The sequence below is a fragment of the Columba livia genome, chromosome 11 (assembly GCF_036013475.1).
Source record: "Columba livia isolate bColLiv1 breed racing homer chromosome 11, bColLiv1.pat.W.v2, whole genome shotgun sequence".
NCBI classification, from domain to species: Eukaryota; Metazoa; Chordata; class Aves; order Columbiformes; family Columbidae; genus Columba; species Columba livia.
The window spans coordinates 5,643,025-5,669,258 of record NC_088612.1 but is presented as its reverse complement, the minus strand read 5'-3'; the positions used below and the strand labels follow the sequence as shown (position 1 = coordinate 5,669,258).

Sequence of the window (26,234 nt, the reverse complement as noted above, 5' to 3'; positions counted from 1 at the left end):
GCTGCCCGCCCCGGAGCTACTGCAGCACCAGCAACTCAGCCCATGTGTAAATCTTACTCTGAAGGAAAACAATGTTTTTCCCTTCACACTAATTCACAGCATCTCATGTGACTCTTGACTGCTGTAGGCTGGGAGGAACTTGGAGCTTTTTGGGGAGGATCAAGCATGCCCTGGGACAGAGACACAAGTTCTCTGGCACCAGCTCCTGCCATAGCTGGTTCAAGAAGAATGAGAAGCAAGCCAGAGTTTTAACTCAAAATTCAGGCAGATCCATCCATTTCCTCTGCCATATTTGTATGGTTCTTCACGCTCTGTTGTTTTTGAAGCTGCATCACCACTTTGGCCTGGGTGGCAAAGGTAGACGTGGAAAAAACACTATGCTAGAGGTCGTGTTTCTCAACAGAGCTCTGATAAAAAATGGTTTTTTCCTTTTCTGTGGAGAAAATCCCTTGCTGGCAACAAAGTGAGGTCTTTCAGCAAGATCAGAGGGTATCCAACAGAACCACAAAACCACCCCAGCACCAGGACAGTAGCAGGCTGGGCTGCAGCATAAGGATCCTGATGTGAAACAGTCCCCTCCAGAAGAGGCTGATAACTCCTGCAGATGTTGGTCTGTGGTGAAATAAAACAACGAAGAAAAGCTTTTCAGCAGCTAGCAGGTTCTGGCAGATACAGGGAGCAAAGAGGCTGTGAGACAGAGGATGACCACAAGCACTAGAGCTCCACGCTCTTCTCACCACAAGCCTGAGAGCAGACGAGAGATCCAGCCATATGGTCTTGTGTGCAGAGCAGAGAACATTGAAGGTTGATAACTGGGCTGGGGTGAGTTTTCATGCACTGAGCATCATTCCCAGCAAGGACCTGATCTACTTTGTGCCCCTCTGTGCCCCCTGATGGCAGCAGTATCTCGGACACAGAGCCAAAGGGAGACATGTGGCCAGTTTATGTGGTCATGGTCGATGAGATCGCCTAGGTCCTTTTCTTGAACTACAAGCCCAGTTCACAGCAACAGAGCATTCTATCTTGTTCTCCTTCACCAGCCAGAGCCATGGCACCAACTGAAGACCACTGTCCCAAACAGAAATTGGTTTATAACCCTGTCCCTTAGACACAAAATATGTGAATCCAAATGTGATTTACTCCTACTGTGCAGAAAATACTGCCCAGCTGCCTTGTGTACAGGCATTATCTTCTGGTCCATTGACTTTTAATAGCATAGTTGTAGATTGAAATGAGATGCCTGAGCATCACATGGGGTTCTGCATCGCTTCCACCTTCATCAACAGACGCTAAACGCTGGTGCTGATGATAGAGTTTTTGAGGGCTGTCCAGGACACAGGCAGGCTTGTTATTGCATCACAAGAAATAGAAGTTGGAGATGGAACAAGCCCATTAGATGATCAGATGCTCCAGTGCTCTTTACAATTTGCTTCCAACAGTCAAAGCTTGAGCAGCCCAACTGACATTCTCTTATTCCGCTGTCTCCAAGTTTTTAGGCACTCCTTCAAGCACATTCATCCCAGGTCAAAAACCAAGCAGCACCATTCTCTTCCTTTTCTACATTTGCTGTCACAGCTCCCAAACACTGCTCTTGTTAGTCCATCTGTTTAAATCACAGTTACCTGTCCCTTGACCAAAAGCAAAGCTCTCCTGCTCCAGGCTTTAAGGACAGTGTCAGATCTCAGCCTGACTGGTTAAACACTGCATGAACGAATGACAATCCTACCGCAAGTCACAAGGAGGAAGAGGTGATGACCTCACCAAGGACATCCTCCCAGAGGACCATTTATCAGCATTAACAGTAGCAAAATCTTTTTCAAAGAATAATTGGACAACTGCAGTACAGTCCAACTACAATTAAAATAATAATTAGAGGCTTTTGCTTCTTCCCACACTGCCCTGCACCTTATTAAAGCCACATCAAAGTTGACAGTTGTTTGGTTGTCGGCCGCTTTCAGAGAGGCACAGGAGAGAGCGCACGGGATGTAAAGCTCATGGAGTTGATCTCGCTTCATCAGATTAATCACACTGGTTAAAAAAAAATAGCCTGTCCTGCTGTTGTTATGTGGTACCTGTTCTGGAGATACACAGAATTATTCTGGCTCTGTGCTGTCAGTACAGCAGATTTCACTAAAGCAAAGCCACGTGAAACAGGCAGACACCATCAGATCAAGCAGTAGACAGAGGCTGGAGCTGCAGAGGCAAGGAGTTCACATCACACTGAATCACAGGTCAGTTGAGCGTCACTGAGGCAGCTTTTGACACCACAATGTAAGAACCACTTGTGAAAGTTCATGATGAGACACCTGCAAACACACAACTGCCCCGGGCAAACACTGACTGTGCCAAAGGGCTCATTTGGAGCAAGTGCAGCACCTGGGGGTCCAGCACCCTGCTGCTGACCAGAGCAAATAAGTGCACCTGTGAGCAAGGGAGGTCACGCATGGGGAGGAAGACCCTGCAGGAACATGGTGTGAAGGAGGCTCAAGGCTTCTCAGGTCACCTGAAAACTACCAATCTGTCTTTTTTTTTTTTTAAACTGCTTTTAGTAGTTGCCTAAAATAGACACCTTGATATTGTAAAAGCAACTGAAATAGATAATGGCCAGTCAGTGCACTTCACATTGCCCTTATAAATAACCTATTAATACTTCTGGGAGTGGGAAAATGTTTTATTTCTAGATATAAATAAATCCTGATATCTTGCTAACCATTTATCCTGCAGGGTCATTGGATGCATCTCCCCAGCCAAGGGTGACTCCTTGCTCCTTCAGGCAGCACCAAGCAAGGCACCACTCCATCTTTCAAAGCTTTCACTGAACTAACACCACACCTGGGACCAAAGGACAAGGGCTGTCAGCATTAACTGATAGTGTGAGAGATGATCAGCCTTTGGAGAGAGGAAAGGCAGAAGCAGGTGCCTTGTTACAGCACCCCAGAGGAAAGGTGGCATCTCTCAAGGTTCACCAAGAAGCCCAGGGCTGCAGAGCAGCTTTCCCTTTTTGCCACCATACCGGTTACAGACTGCATGGCTTAGCAGAGGATGAGGCACTTATCAGTTCCAAGAGCTTTATGCTTTATGACCTTGAAGGCGCTAAATAAATAAATAAATGTCACAGCTTGCACTTCAGCAGCGTATAAACAGGCATTTATAGAAAGAAGCCCAGATGAAACCACATGCCCTTTCAATCCACTTCCTAGGCAAAGAAAACCAAGTAAGATTGAGCACAAGTAGTATATCAAGGGGCTTTTCAAACAAACAGAAGGATACCAACAAGGAAAAGCCCTGACCTCCAACCATCCCACATGGTCTCTCTGCCCACGTGTTTCAAGGGTTTTAGCCCCTTGGCACCACTGGGCTCTGCTCATCACACACCCAGGCTTAAAGAAAGCAATGGGCCTCCATTTCCATTAACATGGCTCTCCATACATCCCTGAGATGCCATCATTAGCCATGGTTTTTAATGTATGCTTGTTTCTCCCCCATAGCCATGCCACGCCGGTCAATATCACTTTGGTGTCTCCTTCTTCCTGCTCCTGCTACATGTCAGGGTCCCCAGAGGATGAAATGAAAGGTCCCTAATCACACATTTCTCCTGAGTAACTCACCCTTAAGGTGTAGGCTCTCCAAGCTGCAGAGTGTTTATTCTTTCCTATACAGCCACAAACAAACAATCAGAGAAAAACAAGTCATGCATGATTATAGCCAGACTTGGCTATGGCAACATGGGTCAGAATTAAGCCTCATCTGAAAGGTAGGTCATAGCTTTTGTATACATTTTTTTTCCCTTAAAGCTGCTGTGATAATTGCATGATGAAGAAGAAAAAAAGGAAGAAAAAAAAAAAAGAAACAAATCCACAAAAGCAAAAAGCCAGGCACCCAAGATATCTTTGCAGGAGCTGGTCCTCTTGAATCAGAACCCTGGCACTGTTCTGCAATTGCCTCAGTGGACAGTTACCATCTGTTTATGGAAAAAAAATGTTAATAACCCCCAATCATAATCAAATAGGCAACCACTTTACTTTAAGTACCTATTAACTAATGTTAAATTACAATGGAACAGCTCTGCAAGTACTTCTGACATCCACATGCACATCAGCACTGCCAGCACTTTGATCGGGGCTATTAGAACAAATACCAGATGAACTGATAGTGATGCGATTCCTCAAACATTACAGAAAGCGTGGGCTGTATTTATTTACTGTTCTTTCATTTTTTCCCCCACCTCCTTGTTGTTTCTGACTATTCAGAAAGAAAATATGTATATGTCTGTGTACAGATGTATGCAACACCCACCACAACAGACCCTACGAAAGCCTGGTCCCCTGTATTTTGTTTTCCTGTTTGAGGATGAGCTTTTATATGGATTCTCTGATGCCCAGAAAGGCTCAAGGCTTTTCCCTCAGTGGGGCATCACCCAAGCTGTCAACTTCTATTTAGCCCCTGCTATTTCCAGGATGCCTATAAGGGCATCTCTAAGTCCTTCCTCCCTCCCCTCTGGGTGGAACCAGCCAGCAGATACAAAAGCTGCAGCAGAGAAAGGAAAAAAACAGGCAGGCAGAGCTGGACACACATGCTTGCACGCACACAGAGAGGCAGCATGACCACACGCCTTATTTCTTTAGGAAATCAGATTAAAAAGCAATCGACTCTTTGCCAACTATAACCAAGTCTGAACCATTAGCTGGCACTGTCTCTACTCGAAGAAGAAAACCTCATTTGGAGAATGCAAGTAGTTTTTAATCTCAGAGCCTGGAAAATAGTTCATCTCAGCAAAACAACAACTGCTCTTGTTTCTGGATTTTCTCTAGCATCTTTCTTTCTGTATAGCTGCAAATTCAATTTTTTTTTTTTTTTTTTTTTGTAATTGTGCAGCACCACAATGAATAAATCACACAAATGTGCACGAGCACACATCCTTCATCCCAACACACTTCCAAATGTTATAGAAAACAAGCAGAAGGAGCATATCAACTCCATCAACTTCAGTATTTACATGGCCTCCATCACCGTGCCATCCAAGCATTTTGTTAGTCTCAGGACTTCATGTCATTATTATTGCTTCATGAAATTTCATTTTTGTTAGTCCCAGGACTTGTGCATGGCTTTTTCGTTATATTGTGAAATTTCATTTACCTGTCATCTGCTGGGAAGACTCAGGTTTATGAGGCTTGCAGCAACAAGCCTGACCCCAGAAGGTGAGCTGTAAACTCCTCCACCTCCATTGGGCAGTCAGGGACCACGGGACACCAGAGCAAGTGACAACTGAGCTCGGAATGCTAGACTCCCTGCTCCCATGTGGTCTATCCCACCTGTAAATCTCACTCCCCTGGGACACAGCAATACACCCTGACTCCCAATTCCTTGCTCTATTAGATCCTGTTCTTCCCACAAGGCTTTAAAAAGCATCTCAGCTCCCTCTGGATACATCACCCTTTAGCAAACAGTTGCAGCCCATGCTTGAGCCTTCAATGCTTCTCAGTTTTCACATTCACCTTTCCCAGTGGTTCCCCCTCTGCTGCCTCTGTGTTGCCCGTGTAACGCCACATTTCACAAAAAGGCACTTTGTTTGCCATTTTCCTGCTCCCTCCAACACCCCTCTCCAGTGATCCCAAAGCCGCTTCAGCCCACCCTTCTCTCCCCCCAGCTACAGGAGCCAAAGTCGACAGGCGGCCAGAAAGGGGATCTGACCTTCTCCATCCCCTGTTAATGAATGTTCTCTCCAGAGCGAGCAGGGAAAGGCGAAGGGGATGGCACAGAGCCAGCCTCCGCAAGCTCAGCCGAGGGACGCCAAGGAGCCAGGAGCGCAGCACGTCACAGCCCCTTTCACAAGAAGCTTTTGTTGGTGCCACTGCTCCAGCCTGCCGACTGAGCGCTTGGCAGCGCAGGCTTTTCCACCACTTGGCTGCTGGCTGGATCAGTAACCGGGTCATAACCAGAGCGGCAGCTCTGCCAGGACTCTCGTGCAATGCTTCAGTGCTACCAGCCAGGAGAGGACAAATGTGGACACACCATCCTCTCTTAGTCCTCCCCCAGCACATGTGCCCTGAGACGCAGTGACTTTATTTTCAGCAAAAGCTGGACACTTGGCAGTCCATTAATCTGCTTTTAAGCCTGGTGGGTAACCCAAGGGGACTTTCCAGCCCAACGTGTCATCCAACTTTGTCATTCCAAGTCCACCTCTCTACAAGATAAACCATCTGCTTAGCACTAGGAGCCACAGAAGGAAAAAGATGTGCTCAGAGAGATTCACGAGGTGCTTTGGGTAACGTGTCCAACATGAGCACACAATGTTCTGCGTCCATGACAAAAACAACAGGAAAAACCTGCTCCTGAAGGCCTGCCAAGCTGGGATTTCAACAACAAGTGGCAACATATCAGCTGGCGATGAACAGCTCCTGATTCAGGGAGTGATGCACTTCCCCAAAAATACTCAGGGTTTGGATTTTTGTTCTTAATAAATGATAACATGATGGATGCTGCACAGGATGGCTCCTACCCAAGAATTAACTGATAATGAGGGACCCAGAGGAACATGCCAGCTAAAGGAGATATGGAGGTTGTTGCCAGCTCCACTGTCCTGTATCAGGTGTCAGAATAAGGTAGGACCCGTTTGTGAACCCCTGGAAGAGCAGCTCAGGACCACTTAGCTTAAGTGATTTGACAATTTGGACAAAGGCATCACCTCATGAGCAGAAAATGTCCAGGGAAGAGGAAAGAAACAGCAGCCTGTTAGTGGAGTGAAAAAGGAGACACCAGGGAAAGACACATCAAGCACAAACACAAGCTTCAAGGTATCTTTGCCAGTTTGGGACCAACCGCAACAGCAGAGACCCTAAAGCAAGCAAGGGAGAGAGTAAAGCTCTGTACACATGGACCTGCAGAGCAGCAAGGAAGGAAAGTTTAGAAATTGCATTTTGTAAAGCTTGCAGGGGACTGTGACATTTCTTGAGAGGGTGAGAAATAAATAAGCTACAGCTGCCAGGGCAGGCCATAGCCAGGGTCCCACCAAACATCCCAGCCACTGCAGGTAAATGGAAGAGTTCTCTCTGTGTTGTGGATGAAAGTGGTGAGGTTCAGGTAGAATGCCTGACGCAAAGAAGGGAGATCCAGGCTAAAGACACTAAGTTTGGTGGTGTGACAGTGATGCCATGGCTAAAGAAAAAAGTGCAGGCAGAGACATCAGGGAAAAGCAGGAGGCTCAGAGCAAGTAAGGCCATGTCCTAGGGAGACTGTCCACAGAGGAAGAGGATCTGCAGCCTCCAACAGGGAGCAGAGCTTAGGCAAAATGAGTAGGTGCCCATGCCCATGGTGGTGCTTATGACATTTATGACTTATTAAAGAGCTATCTCCCTGGTTCTAACTGTGTATTTAATTTCTGTCAACTCCATCTCTCCAAGGCACGTAATCAAAAAAACTTCTAGAAACTCTACAAGGTTGTGTTTTCATATCAGAGTTGGAAGAAATACAGCATGGTGAGGACAGCAGGTTCTTCTAGCTAAACATTTTAGCCTTCCAAAAACTGCAGACACAAAGGCCAATCAACAGCACCCCTCTGGTTTCCAGAAATTCAGAATATCCATCCACTAACATCCTTATCCAAACGCCTCTGAATATGTACACACATCTGTTCACCAAGACTGGTTACTCACAAAGTTCACTCCTCCTTGATTCTTCCATTAGGGTCAGAAGTTTCTTTTCCTTTTCATATTTGTATCTCTAGGCCCCATCAGTGGCAAAGGCCCAAGCACTTCCAAAGTGTTCTGACATATCCCTCCAGAAGGCACGTAACTTCATCCCAGTTTTACAGATGGGGAAATTAAAGCAGAGACAGAGGTTAAGACAGCTAATTGCCGACGGACACTAAGTGAGTCAGTGGAAGAGCTGGGAATTTATCCCAGGAACCGTGTTTTCTATTTCTCTACTCCACCCACCAGTCAGTATACCCTAACAGATGGTTCTTATCATTGGACATACGGACTAAATATTGCTAAGTTGGTGTAGAAGATTTGCTATTTAATTAAATGTCCTGTCTTCCATCTCCATAGGATGCATAGGGGAAACTCCAGCCAGAATCCCATCTGGACCCACTCAGGAAATGTCTTTGTAAAGCAAACAAAGCCCTAGAAATGTTCCCAAACCCATCAACCTGCCCTGCAATGCAGAACCCAGCAAGGCCAGGAAATAGGCTGCAACTCAGGAGCCTTGGAAGAAGCCCATGTTTGTCAAAGTCTGGCTTCAAATGGTGTATGTATGAGCCACCAATTAGGCTGGGAACTACTTTGTCATGTGAAGGCTCTTCCTCCAGCCTCCACTGGGCACCACCAACGCTGCCCAACTGGAGATATCAGCAGAGTCACAAAAAGCAGATGGCACAGAGTCATCCTACTTTCTCCTGGCATTGGCTCTGTCACATCACAGTGCTGGTGAGACAGAGAGACCAGTTCTGTTCGGCAAACATCAGATGCCTTCCTGCTTTCTGTAACTACCAAGGACATTTGAAATAGCTCCTAAAGTGGTTATTCACAACACAAAGGAGGAAACCTTCCAATACAGAGGCAGCAGAAAAAGGCCTGCCACATCACTGAAAGACAGGTCAGCAATTGGTTTCCCAGTATAGACATTACAAACTTACAGCAGTGTCTCTGTCCCCATTCAAAGACAGGCATAGAATGGGTGCACCTGCCTTTCCAACAGAACCCAAACCAATTTCCCATTCTCCTGTTCCCCCCCTCACACCCTGTGCTATGCACCCAGTGTGACACAAGGGGAAGCCTAGGTGTCACCAGGTCTGCAAATAAAGATCTCATCCAAGAACATGCTGTCCTAAGTACAATTCCCTCAATACATGGCTGGAGAGAATAGGCTTAAAGTTCTTCTGGGCAACCTGCAGATGCAGTTATGTACTGATAAGTAAAACCCTCAAATTTCTGCCCAGCAGGAGCACATACAGATGAGAACCATCAGCTCATACCATTTCAGTTACTCTCTCAACAAACAGAAGTGGGCTGGACAATGTTCTCTTCAGAAGGCTTTGCCTCAATACTGATAATGTAGGAATAAACCACAACACCTTTCCACGTGTGCTATAAGAGCTGGGCAATCCTGGAAGGTGCCTCCTGCTAGAGGAAAGCAACTGCACGTACCTTTCATCCCAAACTTGGACCGTCGGCCATACTTGTTGATCATAATAAAGAGGACGACCAAGAGGACACAAGCAAAAGCTGCCAGCCCAACCGCTATGGAAACCTGAAAGGCAAAAACCATAGAGTCAAGACAGAGGAATTTAGGAGTCTAGATTGGAACTACAGCACCTCTTTGCCCAGTTAACCTTTTTTCAGGCTCATACCATCTGCTGCAGCCCTGTGGATATCAGCTGTAGAGGAAAATAACAGTGAAAGCAAAGGGCTCTGGCACAGCTTGGAAGCATCACCAGCTGTTTGCAGGACTGGGAGGTTTGGGATCTCCCTGTCAGCACCAGTTGTCCCCAGCCTCTCACTCCACACATCTGCAGGGAAGGAGAACCTCTGCTCCAATGTCTGGGCTGTCCCTCCACTGCACCACATCGTGAGCCTCCATTTGTGACATCACCACTGCACCGTGACGTCACAACAATAAAACTGTACCAACCAGAGCTGGGAACACACAGGAGCAGCAGAAAATTATTTAGAAAGACCAACTCTGTCTCAGTCCAAACATCCCTCAGGACAAAGGAGGAGGGAAAATAACACACCACAAAAAGAAAACAGAAGGAATTAAGTAGAATTGCGGCTTTTTTTTTCCCAAAACCATTTGATTTTTCTAAAGCTTCTAATAGTTCCCTGTTTATTATAAGTAGTAAATATTCATACCATAACACTATCCAGAGTCCTTCAATGGAACTGTAGTTCCACTGTATCAGTGTACATGTGGAGGAAAGAAAACCTCCTTGCCCTAAAGGGCTTACATTAATATCTATGAATATTTATGTCTTCAGGTCTTTGCTCAAGATACTTTTATTGCATTGATGTAAACAACAATTTCTTTGGCATTTGTCCAATTGTTCTCCTGTACTGGGTCTTGTGATGCATTTTGACTTCGTTTCCTTTTACAAAACTGTATTCTGCTATAATAGAAAATACAACATTTAACCAAGAAAATGTAATTTCATTTTTCAGTCCTTTTCCCTGCCCTTGATACATTAGCTACAATATTTTAATTTTTTTTTTTTATTTTACCACACTCTATTTTCATCCCCTTGCTTGTTTTCTGTGCTTTATATTTAATAATCAGTGCACATTATTACTCCAGTCTCACTGTTCAAAGCTTTCACTTCAGTTATAGAACATTTTCAATTGGCTGAGATCTGAAACCAAGGTGAACTGAGGGGTTTTTTTCCATTCTGTTAACACCTGGCGGATTTCAAGATCTTAAAACTTTCACGGAATTAGAGCAATTGTGTAACACGTTATTTATTTCCCCCCCAATACTTATACACAATGTTTTTTACTTTTTCTACCTGAATTCTGTAGGAGAAAGACAATGTTGAGATCGGATAAGCCATAGGCTTTGTTTCTTTTTTCATTTTTGGCATGCCCTGCAGAGCAGGAGAGAGGGCAAACTGGCACTGACAAAATTGAACCAAGCTAAATCCAAGTCCCTTCACAGGGCTAAACTTAACAGCTCAATAACAGCACGAAACACGTGATTGCCTGTTTGTTTGTTCTCTGGGTGCTGCCTTTTTAGAGTGAGAATTTCTGACCCTGCCAGCAGCAACTTCACAGGACGCCTTATTTTCAAAGAGTTGCCTGGTTCCACACTGCAGACTCAAGAGGATCAGATGGTTCGTGTAAGTATTTTACTTGCCTGACACAAGCCACAAAATCCTTCTGATTGTTGTCTTGAGTCATAAAGGGAGAGATTTTTCCTTGCAAAAATCTCAAAACAGCACAGGAACGTAAATACTGAGTCACCAATAAAAACAAATGCACGTAAAACAGTTCCGTAGTGAAGAGGACAGGACTCACCCCAAAAGTGTCCTCCTCTGGTTTGTGGGTCACAGTGATCGGTGGGGTGGGACTCACTTCATAATCACCAACTGAAACCAAAACACCAAAGACAGAAGATTCAACGTGGCTGCCATGGGACTCCCAAGGCACCAGCACGTCCCCAATGGCAGTGCCTGACTAACGAGATCCAGGTCACCCCAACACAAAATCAGCCATCAGGGAGTTCCCTGTGCACATGAGCAGAGAAAACACAGACCAAGACAACTCTGATATCCCTCCAGCCTTACAAATGAGAAACATTTGGGTGTCTGGTGTCCTTGGGTGGGTGGCCTCCACCACTGAGCCATCTCCTAGAGTTTTCAGAAATCTACTGGGCTAAGTAGGGTTAAAACACAAGACTGACTCCAGCAGAACTTGATCCAAAGAATCAATTACTTGGATGCTTGGGTTGTTTGGGTTTTTTTTGGTGGGGGGATGTGAGGGAAGAAATAATCTATAGAGGAAATGGAGGAAACACTACAAAAGTTGAGTCCTGCTTCTCACCCCAATCCACACTAGAGAATATGTTGTAAATAGGCCGTGACACCCAAATACTTTGGGCATTGGCCAGCCTGCATCTAGTTAAGACCCCTTCTCCTACACCACAACCCAACTGGTTAGAGTTTTGGTAATATTTGTCTCCAGCCCTGCCATTTAGGACCACAAAGACTGTCATTTTCACTATAGGACCTTCTTCAGGGTGTCGCTAAAGGGAAATGAGCATCTCCTGAGCTTTAGAGACTGTCCAGCTCATCAGAAGCTCCCCAGTTATCTTGCTCCTGTGTGGGGACACCAGGGCTTTGTACAGCCCCTACCAGTTTCCTTTTGGGTTCCTGATTTTTCCTCCAGGAGCACTTAAGTCACATTGGGGGCAGGGGAAACCACAAAACACAACACCCAAAGGGCAAGGAGACACTTACTTGAGACAAAGTTGTCCGTACTTTCTGTGGAAAGGACAAAGAGAGAAGCAAGACAGTTAGCAACGTAGTAAAGGGAGAGTGGTCTCATTCCCAGCCTGACTCAGACACACTCCACCAACCCAAAAAGCCCAGAAAACCAAAAGATTTCATATTTTCTCCTGCATGGGCAACTGTAACTGGAAATTGCTGCAGGTGTGCCAGCAGGACATGCTGGATAACACGGAGTAACTGTGAGCAGCTGAAACAGGAGAGGAGGGATGCTACTGCCCAAACGGAGAACAATTAGCAGTACCCCGTATGGGAGACTTTTGAATGGTCAGGAAACAACCTTGCTTACATCAGGTGAGCAAAGGTCAACAGAAGCAGATTTTGCCCAGGGGAAAAGTCCTACAGGGACATGAATAAGCCCCCAGGAAGGAGAGTCCACCTTGGAGCAGGAGGTTAGAGACCTCCTCCGGGCTCCCTCCATAGCCTGCTGAACCACTCATGAAAGCTGATGGCATCTGAAACGGACGTTGAGGCTGTAGCTGTCCTAGAGCTGCCTCTCTCCCCAGCTGTCAGCCCCTCCACTGCTCCAGTCTATTCAGTAAAGCTCCGAAGGCACCCGAGGCCTCAGATGATGAGGTCTAAAGCTCTTGGTGACACTCAGTTTACACAGCATGAGAGCAACGTCAGCTTTCAATTCACTCGCCCATGTAAGAAGTTGAGCCCGATATTAACTGGAGTTTACACAGCTTTGCTGGCAGAGGGTTCCTGGAAGGATGCTGAAACATTCATGTTGAAGTACGGGTGAGGTTTGGAAGGGAAGCATAAAACAATCCCCAGGTGACAAACACGGCTTTCCAAACCCAGGGAAAAAAACCTGAAAAAATATTTTTGTTTCAAGTCAAGCAGAAGAGTAACTTTCCTTGGCTTACTCTAGCAAGAGGGAAGAAAAAAATAAAAAAGGAAGAAATATTTCATTTGGAGACTTTTTTTTTTTTGCTATTACAGCAGACAGAATCTAATCATAAAACTCTTCGGCTTCTACATATTCCCCTTTCTATTTTTCTCTGCTGGACTAAGCAAATTCAGCAGAAACCCACACAAAGTTTTTCCCACTAAACCCTATTTTTCAAAGCATAAAAGATAGCCAAGAAATTTCAGCCAACTTGAGTTCTGTGAGAAGTTCCCAAAGAACTGAACGCTCATCAAGGGGAGGTGGTAGGTATATTAACCTAAGTGGATTAAATGGTAGAGACACCAGTGACAGTATGCAATGAGATTTTTATCAGGAGATGACACAAATGTGTCCTGGCTCCTAAAGTCACAACATCGCAGAGAAGCGGGATATGGCATGGAGTGCATCTCCCAGCTCCCATCCAGGTTCTAACAGCACCTTTCCCCTCCCCAAACTGGGAAGCACAATCTGGCACAAAGACCACTGGGTTTTCTAAAAACAGATGATCACAGGTCCTTTTCTATGCTGATAGGAAGTTTTCCAGGAATTACACTTGAATTAATTAATTAAGACTAATTAATCTCATCCTGGGTAGTGGCAGCAAAAACCTTGCACGTGCGAATAGCCATAGGCAATAAGCTTCTTGAATGAACCACATTGGGGAAACCTTCCATTTGTGGCATTTTCTAGGGAAATCTACCTTCAAATGGGAAATTATAAATGTCAGCTGCATTGAGTGTTAATGTCAGCTGTGACAGTGGACGAAGTAACAAACTTCAAGGAAAGTAAATTATATCCTGCACTGGGCTGACAGGGTCTGCCAGGGTGAGGAACGGCTTGGGACTTCGGATCAGAAGAAATAAAAGAAATGGGTCAGTTCTTGCTGAGAGATGGTTTGGGGTCTGTAAATACTCCACACCAACACCACATACAAGGCGTGGGTGAAGACGCACTCACAAGGGCAATATTTTACATATATTTCACACAAATGGGTTCTCCCAGAGCCTTTGACAAAAGTGGCTCTTCAAACATCAACGTGCCTTCCCACATCACAGCAGAGCTCAGATCCATTTCCAAAATCAGCTCTCCGAAACAGCAGATCTGCCCCCTTTTCTGGAGGTCCAGCACCTACTTAAGAGCTGTCCCCATTTCACAGATGGGGAAATGGAGTCACAAAGGTGGGACCTGACAGAGCTGAGACTGCAAACCTGTACCTCTCTGCACCCACCTACATTTGATAAGCTGCTCTTCTGCCTCAACAGCAGGAAACATAAATAGGTCAGATAGCCAAACAGGGCATCATTCTTGAAGCCTGAATATAAATTTTCCAATCCATATCAGCTCGTTTGTTCGATTGTCAGATCTTCAAGGCAGAGATCTGGGGTTGCACTTATGATATTTGACCTGAAGGAAAACTCTGTGTACATATATGGTGTGATATAAATAATAAATGAGAGTTCCATTGGTATTTTTCTATATTTAGCAAACGTCCTATTTTACTGGATTTTCTTGGGCTGTAGGGGCCAATTTAGAGCTGCCACTTTCTCATGGCATCATTCCTGAAGGCAGCAGCATGCACAGATTTTAACTCCATAATGGCCAGCATGGTGTCGCAATGACAGAGAGCAGACCAAGACCCTCCATGCTCCTATAGAGCTGACAAGTCACCACACAAGTCTCTAAAGTCTCTACTGCACTCCTCAGAGCTGAATTTCACATCCTCAAATCTTCTAGTTGGTTGGTTTTGTTTTTTGTTGGTTGTTTTTTTTTTTCCAGTTAAGCCCTGAATCACTAGGGAGTACATCAGGGAATCCTAAACAATCAGTTAAGAAATCCCAAACTGAGGCAAAGCGACTAATTGAGCCATCGCATCTTTTGTAGACCTGTCATCTTGGAATTGCACATGTCATATTTAGAAAGAAAACCATCCTGACTCTGCTGCATCCAGCTATAATAATTGCAAACACAAGCTGAAAGAAAAAAAGGGAAGAGCTGCATCATTTTAAAGGGCTTTCCTTTCTTTAGTTTATAACTAACAATCACATAGAAGAATACTTTCTCTGAAAAAAAATTGGGTAACCTCTATGGTACACCCCAGAGGAGATTAAAAATAATTGACCAAACTTGCATTCTATTCACACTGAAATCCCTAAAGATCTTAAAAAAAGAAAAATAAAACCCCAAACAACAACAACAAAAAAACACGCACTGCAGAACGTATTACACAACCAAAATATCTACACCAGTTAGTCTCTCTCTCTCTCTGCATTAAAGAGCTGTTACGACACCAAAGCACACTTGAGTAGGAGAATCACCTTGGTCAGAAGAAGCCTTCAGAAATCACGTCTTACAACCTGCTGCTCGGACAAAGCCCAACTTGGGTTGTCAAGGCCTTGTCTAAATGCAATGATTACTGGTGGGACCATAGTAAGACCTTTGGACTTCAAGCAACCCTAATGAGATAAACTGAACATCCTACCTGGAAAGGGCTTTTCAAGGAAATGTCCTTTGATGGTTTGGTTGGCTGAGCCCAGCTGGTTGGTGGCCACAATCGTGTAGTTGCCATTGTTGTAGTGAGTGGGTTTGTTGAAGAGCAGACAACCCTCAGACACTTCCCCTTGTTGGTAAAACTCCATGTGGATGATCTCTGTCTCCCGGAGGATCTGGCCATTGTGCAGCCAGTGAAGGGTGGGAGCTGGGTTCCCATGCACCGCAAATGCAATGCAGTGCTCCAGGTGTAGCACCGGCTCCTCCAGAGTTAGGATGCGAGGGGGATCTAGCAGAGAGAAACATGGCAGGCTCACAGCATACCTCCACCCGTATCATGTCTCTGTGCACCATGGAAATTGAGATTATCGAAAACACAACCTCCAAAATCCCTGTTTCTTCTACTCTTCCCATGGTAAAGAAGCAGCACTAAGGAACCATTCCATGCTCCCCAGAAGGAGGATCTGAACCATAGCCAGCTCTCTTGGGCTTGTGAACATGGGGTACAAATTAATGACAGGGATGGTCCTTTTGCCAGCATAGAAAACAACTAAGCTTGGAGTTGCCCTGTCTACACACTTACTGCTGCTCTCCTTCCCTCAAGGGATGATGGGGAGGCTGCCTGTCCCCATTAAGGAGGACACTGTGATGACGTAACACCCTTACATTACATATGTGCAAGGTGCCCCTTGGGGGCTCTCCAGTCACACTGAACAATTCGGGATTGCATGGCTGTGAAAGGAAGCATCCCTCAGTGACTACCTGTCCTTGGGGGTTTTGACTGCCTGAATATCCCAAAGGAGTTCCTACCTGCCAAACACCCTCCAGGGGTGTTTTAATTAAAGGGAGTAGAGTGGGAGAGGGAAAAGAAAATAAGAGATTCCACCTGCAATTTATTACATATGTATTGTCTTCCCCCCAGGACTCCCAAGAATTTAAATGTTGCCCTGCCATCACTTCTGAAACCCCATTTACAACACCTACGTTTAAGGTCCCAAACCTCAAGGCTGGCAAGGTCTGAACTAGAAAAACAGACTTTTGTGCCAATACAAAGGACAAAAAAGATATGTAGGTCTTGCCTAAAACTCTTCTTTTCCTGGTAGCATCCAGCTGCAAAGACAGTCATGAGGCATCCACAGGGAACAAACACAATGCACCAATTTTGACCCATCTTTTGGAAAAAAGAATGAGTTTTCAGGCATTGGAGGTGGTAGAAAAAGGTTCAGAGCTGGTTGGAACCGAGCAAAATTCTCCCACCAGCACCCACCTACCCTGAACCACAAAGCCAGATCCCAGCCACCTTGTTTCACTCACAAGCCCAGATCTGCATGTGGCTTTTTCGCATCTTCCTGGCAAGGAGGATTCAAAACAGGCAGCCACCTACACGTGCACAAACCCGGATCTTTTCAGCATGAAATTACAGCCTGAGTGATGTGTCTGGGCAACAAGAGCAGAGGTAGCAGAAACTGTCAGCAGCTTAGAGGATTACACCGGTGAAAAAAAGGCATTGGTATGGTGCTTTTTAAGGTATGGAGGAAAAGATGTTAAAAAACACAGTGCAAAAAAAAAAGCCTGCTGACTAATCACCTCTGAGCTGATGTGAACTTTAATTACGTCCATTCTTCAATCCATCAATAGTACTTATTAGGAGGAAGATTAAAGTAGTAAAGCATCTGCTCTCTTCTTTCCAGTCCCCTGTGACCCCTTGTCTTTACAGTGGCTCCTACACTGGACATGCAACACATGTGGGTTCACCAAGACCAGCCAGAATCCTGCATGGGTCTCCACTCTACCTGGCAGGGTTGAGGGTACGGGACAGATTTTCATACTACAGAGTAAAAGCAAATATTACAGACGCAGCAACACATAGTAAATCTCATCCGCTTGAGAGCACAAAGCTGTGTAAACTTCCTTTTAAGGTCAGGTTTGTGTGAAGTTATATTACAAAGCATAGAGAAAGTTTAGCTACTTGCAGCTAAAAGTGAACAGTTGAAATTTGACATGTGCATGTTTATATGGCATTTGCTGTTTAACTTTGTAGGAACAGACCTAGGAGGAAGGAGGATGCACTAGCATCTCTGAATTCAGAGGCAAGATTTACACTGGCTTTAGCAAGAGTGACATTTAACCACTCACATGGCACCAGGGTGAGCAACTCTTGTGTTTGTAATCAGAGTTTTCTTACTCTGCTGGATCTTTCAAGAGATAGGTGGAGTGATGTCCACCACCAGTGTGGCACTGCTGCTCCTTCCCCTGCTCTAGTCCCTCATTTCTGCATTAATGGAAGCAGCAGGAAAATAAAAATAGACACTTAAGAGATAGATGTGCAGGGATTCTCTTCCTCCTGACTGTGCTCAGCTCCTCACCCTCAAAACCAGAGTATCACAGGTAGCATGTGGACATGCATTCACACAGTTCCCAGGGCAGCCCTCCAGTCTCTGTATGGTCAAGGTCTCTCTGCTGCTACTTACAGTAGACAGTGAGCAGCACACTGGCGTTGCTCATCCCCACCACATTCTCAGCAATGCAGGTAAGCAGGAACCCGTTGTCCTCACTGGTGACATTCACCAAGGTCAAATTGATGGCATGAACATTGGTCCAGTTGAGGTTGGTCTAAAAATCCCAGAGAGAAATACAGACAGAAATCAGTGTCTGAATCAGAAGCTGAGGATCCCAGTTTCCACATAAGATGCAAAAAGGTCTCAAAAATCCAAGGACAACTAGGATCTGGGTGAGGAAGGGGGTCTGATTAAGTACAGTGTGTCCTATAAGAGGAACTGCTTGGAGGGGGAGACCCATGGTGTTGTAGCACTAATAAACATGGCTTATCTCTACAAAAGCTTTCTTAGTTGCTGATTTCAGCTACAGTTATTGCAGACACCTCTGTGAACAGGTATTTTCATCAGAGGAGACAGGATTTAATTCAATTAGGGAGCACTGATACATGAAGCTATCTCATCTTTCCAGTCATACAGAGGGAAGGTTCTATTGCCTTCAGGTAGTTGCCAGGTTCTCATGTGGATTCGGTATGCCCTTTCACATTTCTCACAGCAGTCTCCAGCATCTACCTGACCTTCTGCCCTTCATGCACAGACCTGAGGAACCCAAGGCAACTGCCTTGCCCACGCCATATGGGGCACAGGCAGCACGGATGTCCTACAGCCCTTACCTGGTGCGTGTTGATGGAGTGGAGATCAGCCACCGTCCAGTCGACGTCAGGCAGCGGCGAGCCTGAGCCATTGCAGGTGATGACAGCGTTCTCCCCTTCCCGCACCGTCAGGTTCACATGGCTCACGCTGATCTCGGGGAGGTCTAGGAGAGCCAGACACCGAGGTGCTCAGGTATGGAGCGGTATTTGCTACAACCAGCTGCAGGGGGCACACGTGTAGACCCAGATCCTGCCAATCTGTTTCCCAAAAATCAGCCTCCAGCACCCTGGGATAAGTAGCAGGAGGCAACAGCATGGCCTTGCCCTACTGAGGGAGGGATGAGGCATGGAGACAAGGGAAAGCATGCACACTGGAGATGTGCCAACTGAAAAAACCCTCCCATCATACTTGAATTGGTGTTCAGTGCTGGCTGCCCTTCCCTTCCCAAAAAAACCCTTCTCCATCTCTTCTGCTCCCACAGAAGCTGCTCTCAAGGGCAGTCACCTGGGACAGGAAAGCCTCATGTGTTGGAAGAAGATCCAAAGAGTTCCCACCTCCAGGGACAAGGCAGAAAGTGCCCAGCACTTCAGGAGAGAAGAGTGTCCCTCTAATTTATACCAATCAAAAGACGATGACCAAGGCTGTGTCCTCACGTCAACTGCAGCTCTCCTAATAAAAGCTGTCCTTGTTCTTCCTTAGTGGTGGCAGAGAGATCCACTGATTTATGGTGGCCATGATTTACACCACTTTCTTACTTGCCACAGGCGCCAAATATCCTCGCAACATAAAACAAGATCGTGCTGGTTGCAAGAAGAAAGGCAAACAGACTTCTTGTGTGAGGAAGGCTTTCTGGGGTCATCGTAAAGGCAAATTGGGTGGCAGGGGCAAACAGACTATTGTAGGGCACCAGCACCCATCACACTGACCCAAACCCATGGATGGGGATACACATCCTTTCAGTGCCATCAGGGGGTGGCATCAGGAGGGAAGCAACATTGCATGGATTTGGGGGATGCCAGAAAAGAAGGCAGCAGTCAAAGTCTGGAAAAGTTGCATAGGTGGCAGGAATCATCAGAGAAGAAGGTGGGAGAGACACAGATGGTCTCAGCAGGTTCAGCTGGTGTGAAATGTGACCATACCAACTCATGCCAGCCCTCAGCACCAAAGGAAAAAGACAAATGAAATGCTTGAACAGATTCTCCTCTGGAGGAAAGCAGATCAGTGTGGTTCCCTTCCAGAAGACTGCAAGGTCAGAACTGGTGCTCACTCTGCACACCAGCATGTTTGTGTTCCCAAATCAGCACCCTGCTGTCCCATCAAGTCTAATACCACCACTGATTAAATCACTTCCTCCTGCCATCCCTGATCCCTAAGGATTGGGTTTTTCCCCTCTAATCCTTGGAGATTATTTTTTCCATTGGGGGAGGAAATTACAATGGTCTCTCAAATCTTTATAGCTCATCCGCATGCAGGTACACTTTGGCCAATTTTCAGAGTTTAATAAAGGGACACAGTGAACTTGGGGAAAAAAAAAAAAAAAATGAAAAATAATGCAAATCCAAATGTGCATGCTCTATGTCTAGTACCACTACAAAAAATAAAGCCAAATTCCTAGAACAGAGGACAACCATCAGAAAAATAAAACCTCTAGTTTTTTGGGGGTTTTGTGAGTTTGAGAGCTGCTTGTGTATAGACAGTTTAAATGTGCTGTTGAAAGTACACCTTCCCCTTACTCTGCAAGGACTGCTTTCCAGTAATGGCAATAACAGAGCAAAAAACTGACACCAAGTAGGCAGCTGATGTGTGAACAAGGTGAAGGAAAAAGGGATAACTATTGAATATGCCTCATGTTGCTCCTGGGGCCAGTGGACTCTTTTAAACATCAGCAGGAAACAGAGAGATATAAAGTCACTCCTGCCTCTTCCCTACAGATATGGGCTTTCAATTGAAAAACAAAAGAAAATGAATAGAGACATGTATTTCCTAAGAGTAATTACAAAAGACATTGCCAGCATCTCTTAACAATATGCTGTTTCTAGGATCTGATAGAGAAAGAGCAACATGAAACATATCCCTTTTCAAGACATCACGTAGACTCATCACAGACACTTTGTCAAGCAGCAGCATTACAGCGAAGGAAATGCCTCAAACCACTCGATACCTTTGCACATACAGAAACAGCAGCCCCACATTTACCCACATACTCCATTTTTAATCCACAAACTACCCCCAATCAGCTTTGATCATCTTATTCTTGACTCATGTGGTGGGATTCTACAGCACCAATCTCCCCAAGAAAATGGTTGAACCAGAGGTGCCGGATAATGCAGGGGTCCCTCCTGGCATCCCAGTGGTCTCAGGAGTTCTTACCACACTGGGTGATGTTCATGTCCTGCAAAGGGATGATGGCAGCATCCAAGTTCATGCAGGAGAGGTCCTGGTACTGCAGGTTCGCCTCACCCTTCTCCTGCCAGAGCTGGATCCAGCGGATGTCGCAGCTGCAGTTAAAGAGGTTCCTCTCTAGTCTCCTACAGGCAGAGAGAGCATGAGAAACGATGGTGGGGTGGGGAAGGATGAGCAGGGCCATTGCCTGGCCCCAGGATCCCCAAGCAGGACAGCCACCGTGCAAGGGGGTCTTTTGAGCTAGCAGAGAATCTCCAAGTTATTTTCCTAGGGTCTTCTAGTACACGCTGTTCCTACAACTCCAGAGAGACAGAAGTTACACATCCACGCATTCACACAGCCTCCTTCACGCACACACACACAAGGTTTTACATCTCCCAGGGCAGCACGTGGATACAGTCAGCGTCTTTCACAACAAGATCTGCACATCTGCAACTTAGGCCCATCCAGACACCCAAAACATTCCTCCTTCAGCAAAATAGCAGCAACACCCCACTGCCCCAAAATATTGATTCACATCTTCAAAACCCCTTCAGTGGGGGTCCAAGACTCAAAGCCAACCTCCAGCCCCACAAGTGCTCAGTGAATCTGGCAGCTCTTCTCCCGAGTGCCCTGTCTGAACACAGGCTCCTGGTGACCCAGGACATGAGCTAATGGGCAGGGCATCACACATTTTAATCAAATCAAACAGCACTGCACAGAGACCCTGCTGACCTGGCCAGGAGAAATGGAAAAGTACTGCCTTTAATGTACTTCATTTAAAACACAGTTACACACAGTTTATATACCAGGAATGTTTATTATAATTGATTTTCCAACCTATTAACCATTTCATTTACATTTTTAAAGCCCTGCAGCTCTCTGTGGAGACGTGAGGAGGGCGGGTCCCAGAAGGGAGGAGAGCCCAGTGCTCAGCCAGGACAGACTGAGTTACCAACAGGGGTTGCAGGAGATACAGCCTAAAAAAAACAAAGAACAAGAAAAGCTCCCCACATAACCATGAAACAAAAGAAAGCAAGAAGCAGCAGAGGAGTCAGTGCTGCAAAAGGCGAGCTCAGTCACCCCAAAGCAGAAAAGCATTTCCAAAGCTCAAACCATCGCTTCACGCAACATCTAGATTCCCCTGTCATACAGGGGTAAGCTGCTTTTCAGGTCTATTCCATGTGTTACTGCAAAATTCATGCTTGCTTTTACAAAATTAATTCCACCGTCTAACAGGATTTGAAACCAGCCTTCCAAATACGTGCAGCTACTGTTTCATCCATGCAGTACTGCAAAAGAAAGGGAAGTAATCTTCTGGTATCATCCAGGGTTGTTAAACCTGAACCCCAATGATGCCACTTTGAATCTCCTCATAGAACAACATGGCATCTGTCCTTTTGGGTTTGTTTTTTTTTTTTTTAAGAACAAACACCATGTTCAACTTCACTCTATAGCTTTTCATTAGTTCATTCCTTTCCCATCAAAAGCACCTAAACCTTTGCATGACAGGCACAAGGCTCAGACAAGCAACTCAAAGGCCAAAGCACTAAATTTAACAGATCAGAGCAGATTAGTGCAGTGATTTTGTGGGACTCAAATGATGAGACATTCCCTGTGTGCTATAAGTACTGCCAACACCCCTCACAGGCTTTGCATCCTCTCCATCAGATTCATGAAGCCACGTGCTCCACGGGATTCTCCCTAGGTCATGCCCACCAGCAGGACGCAGGATGGCAGGTGGGTAAGAGCTGTGGGCTCAGCAGGTCACGTAACCTGAGATGTACCCTGGGACCCTGCAGGGAGCCAGGGGAGCTCAGAGGCAACAGGGAGAAATTCTGCTCCATTGCAAATATCCTCATGAAACAAGGCTGCTGGGGACAGCCGCTGTCCCAGCACTTAAGGGCAGCTCCATAAGTAATAGACAGAAGCTTTCCCGGCCATTGCTAATTCATGAAGCCCCATGAATAATACAAGAGCAGCGAGCTTCAGGGCAGAATTACCCACGACCTGCCCCAACATCAGTGATGTAACTCACTCTAATCAAGACCCCCAAAGGGGTTTTTACACAAATTAACTCCCATCACCAGCAGCTGGTGGGTAGAAGGGGCACAGATGTGTGTACCCCTTTTCCCTAACACACATCACAAAAGCATCCTTGACACATGGGAGATTGCCTCCCTCGTCGCCTGGTGCCTGCCTTGCCAGACAGCTTTCCAGAGGTGCACAGGGATTTCCATGTTCACACTGTCCTGCACCTGCCCAAAAACATGAACTTCCAGCTCTCTCCTCAGACCCTATCAGTGTCCCAGGCCTGCAGGGATCATTAGGAGCTGCAGCTCCTTCTAACCCTTCCTACCATGACTTCTACAACATGCCCCCTCCACCTACAGTCTTCTGCTTGCTGAGATGAACACACCTGCCCTTTTCTGCAAGGAGAAGCACCTCAGGGAATAGAAGACATGCTTTGGCCAAAACTCTCTATCGGGCCAGAAAGCATCACCATGTGCTGTGGAGACGTCTCCCATCACAGTGGGAACAACAAAAAATGGTGTTGAAAGGCACGACGGGGCAGGCAAGAGGCCTTCATGGCTGTTCTGCTTAGTGGGTGCAGCAGTGAGAATTAAGGCAATGGGCTCCTTCTCATGAGACATATCCAGCGCAGGTTACTCCCAGAGAGGACAAGTAAACCCAAAGGGCATTTTTTGCATGTAGCCTTAACCTGGAACTGTTGCCAAATCATTACCTGGTGATAGGTACTCAGGAGCTGTGCACTCCAACACCTTCTGAAGACCTCATTAAAACTGAAAATGACCGTGAGAAATAGCAAGTGTCACAGCCACAAGCAAGCTGGGGTCTCGGCACAAGCAGAGTTGCTGCTTTCTGCACCAAGGAGTTGACACAAAAAGGGACTGAACCTGCACATGAGCCAGAGCCACCCACAAGCCTTGGGAAGCACAGGCTTGCAGAAAAAGCTGTACTCATCACCTCCCAAAAGTGCCTGGACAACCTATACCAGGGTGAGCCAGGGCAGGAAAGGGATACCATCAGCATGCCAGTATATACTGGGACAGACAGGACTTCACACACAAGGTTTTATTCAGGCTAGGCAGTTAAATGAGACATCTCCCCACTCATCAGCTAAAACAAAGCTGTGTCCAGCTAAAGCCTCTCAGAGAGCAGCAGAGATCCTCGCCACACTTCTGTCTGTTTTGCTTCACATAAAACTACTGCTGAGGTTTCATACACTTGCAATTAAAACACTCTTCAACCTCAGGACTGAGACCACTTCCCTAAGCTTGAGAACTAAAAAGCACCCAGCAGAGAAAGAACAAAACCTACTTTTGTTTTTGATTTCTATTTATTTCCCAGAACCAAGGCTTCTCTTGGCGGTCCAGACAGAAATGTTGTTTCCAAACCCCTGCCAAGAAGGGATGGGATAGAAAGGAAAAAACTCAGGGATTGATGCATGGCATGTGACACTGGATTAGCTAAGGCAGAGAGCAGGCAAGTACCCACTGTCTGGCTACAACTATCAGTGTGACTGTTGGCAGCAATACATTTTTAAGCTAGAGGCACAGGCAATAATAAGTTGGACTTATAATATTAACAGAGATGCTGCTGTGCCCCATCCCAACCAAAACCTCTTGCTGCAGCATTGCAGAAATGTACTGCAGGGCAAGCTGGCAAGAACTGCTGGTATTAGAAATGCTGATGGGCCAGGCAAAGCAGCAAGATATTCAGGACTACGGGGTTTTGTACAACTGAATATGTAATCGGATCCAGAGTCTTAGGTCTTTCTGGGAAGGAATTGCTTGAAATGTCAGCCCTAAGCTCTCCGAGGACATGACAAAGGAAGCCAAGGACATGACAGAGGAAACCAGCTGTGACTTCTGGATAAGAAAGGCTCTAAGTCCAAGGTTTATGAGCTGTTGCATGTGTCAGATGTTTTCCTGTACACAGTCAGCTTCAGACTTAGGAGAGCTGTGCACACATTAGCTCAAGCCCTGCCGGTCAAGGTCAGCCTGTGCTGTGGGAATTAGGGCTGGAATTACTGGAAACCATTCCAAGTCTTGCTTCTGGCCAGGAAGAGAAAGAGATAATATTCTTTGGAAGTGTGCCTCATTTTTGCCATCCTTTCTTCAGTGAGTCAGCAGGGTAAAAGCTCAGTTCTGTTCAACAAGAAAATGAACTCTGCTTTAAAGCAATACCATCATCCCAAGCTTGAGATGCCTTGAACACAGCCAGGCAGCTGTTTGAAGTCCCAAGCTCCCATCCACCTGCCTGCTCTCATAGTGTGACATGATCTTCACATTAGTCTTCTGCTCTTTCCTCCTCCGTGTTCACCGTGAACAGTTTTGTCAGGTCTCATGTTCCCTGGCAGTCTCCATGTCGCATCAGTTGCGGTTCCTCTCCTCCCAACACACTCTCAGAGACGATTCTCCCATCACTTCCCTTCCTACATGCTCCAAGCTACATGTCACAGTTTTGCCCTCAATGACTATTGTAGAATCATAGAATCGCTTTGGTTGGAAAAGACCTTTAAGATCATTGAGTCCAACCATTAACCTAGCATGGTCAAGTCCACCTCTAAACCATGTCCCTAAGAACCTCATCTACATCCTCCCTCCAGATCCACGATTGCCTGGTAGTGCTGGGGCACTGGTATTCAATAAAGTCCCTTGGTGAACCACCACAGACCTGCAACTGCTTGTCCCACCAACCTTCCCCATAGACCTAACCCTCCCAAGAAGAGCAGACTCCTGCCAGCATCTCCCTATCCCTGGGGACTTCTTGCCTTCCTCAAGTTTCCTGCCTCTGCATCAGTCTGCTCGCCATCTTCTGCCTTTCCAGGGAGTTTTGGCTCAACTTCATGTCTTTGGCTGATTTCAGGCTACAGCTCCCTTTCTAGCTTTCACCAGTGCTTCACACTCACTTTACGTGGGCCATGTATTCTATTTCCCTCCCAGATTCTGGAAGCCTCCTTGGAGCTCAGCATGACAAAATCTGTCTTCTACTCACCCATCCTCTGCATTTCTAAAAAAAAAAAAAAAAAAAAAAAAAATACAATATTTCCCACTTTTGCACATCCATTACTCACTTCTCCCCATCTTGAGGATTTGTTTTCCTCATCAACAAGTCTCATCCTTCTAGCACTCCAGACCATGACCACCCCACATGAGGTGCCATATGCCTTTAACATAATTCCCAACATCTTTATGTGAATAATTATTCAGAGCCCATAGCTCAGAGTGCACCTCAGTGCTGTCTTCCTCAAACAAATCCAAAGATCAGCAGGACAGTTTCTCAGTCTCAGGCACATGCCCCT

General features: G+C 46.0%; 1 protein-coding gene across 6 annotated transcripts in view; it reads right to left on the bottom strand.

Annotated features, from left to right (window-relative positions):
• Window positions 1-26,234, bottom strand: part of NTRK3 (neurotrophic receptor tyrosine kinase 3) — a 209,039-nt gene that overhangs the window by 128,178 nt on the left and 54,627 nt on the right. For all 6 annotated transcript variants that reach the window (XM_065076578.1, XM_065076575.1, XM_065076576.1 and 3 more), the window contains 7 exons: window positions 20,894-21,051; window positions 18,544-18,686; window positions 17,846-17,987; window positions 15,367-15,663; window positions 11,948-11,971; window positions 11,007-11,077; window positions 9,147-9,249 (listed from right to left, as the gene is read on the bottom strand). In XM_065076578.1, coding sequence (XP_064932650.1) covers window positions 9,147-9,249; window positions 11,007-11,077; window positions 11,948-11,971; window positions 15,367-15,663; window positions 17,846-17,987; window positions 18,544-18,686; window positions 20,894-21,051 — 938 coding nt within the window. The remainder of the gene's footprint in view (window positions 1-9,146; window positions 9,250-11,006; window positions 11,078-11,947; window positions 11,972-15,366; window positions 15,664-17,845; window positions 17,988-18,543; window positions 18,687-20,893; window positions 21,052-26,234) is intronic.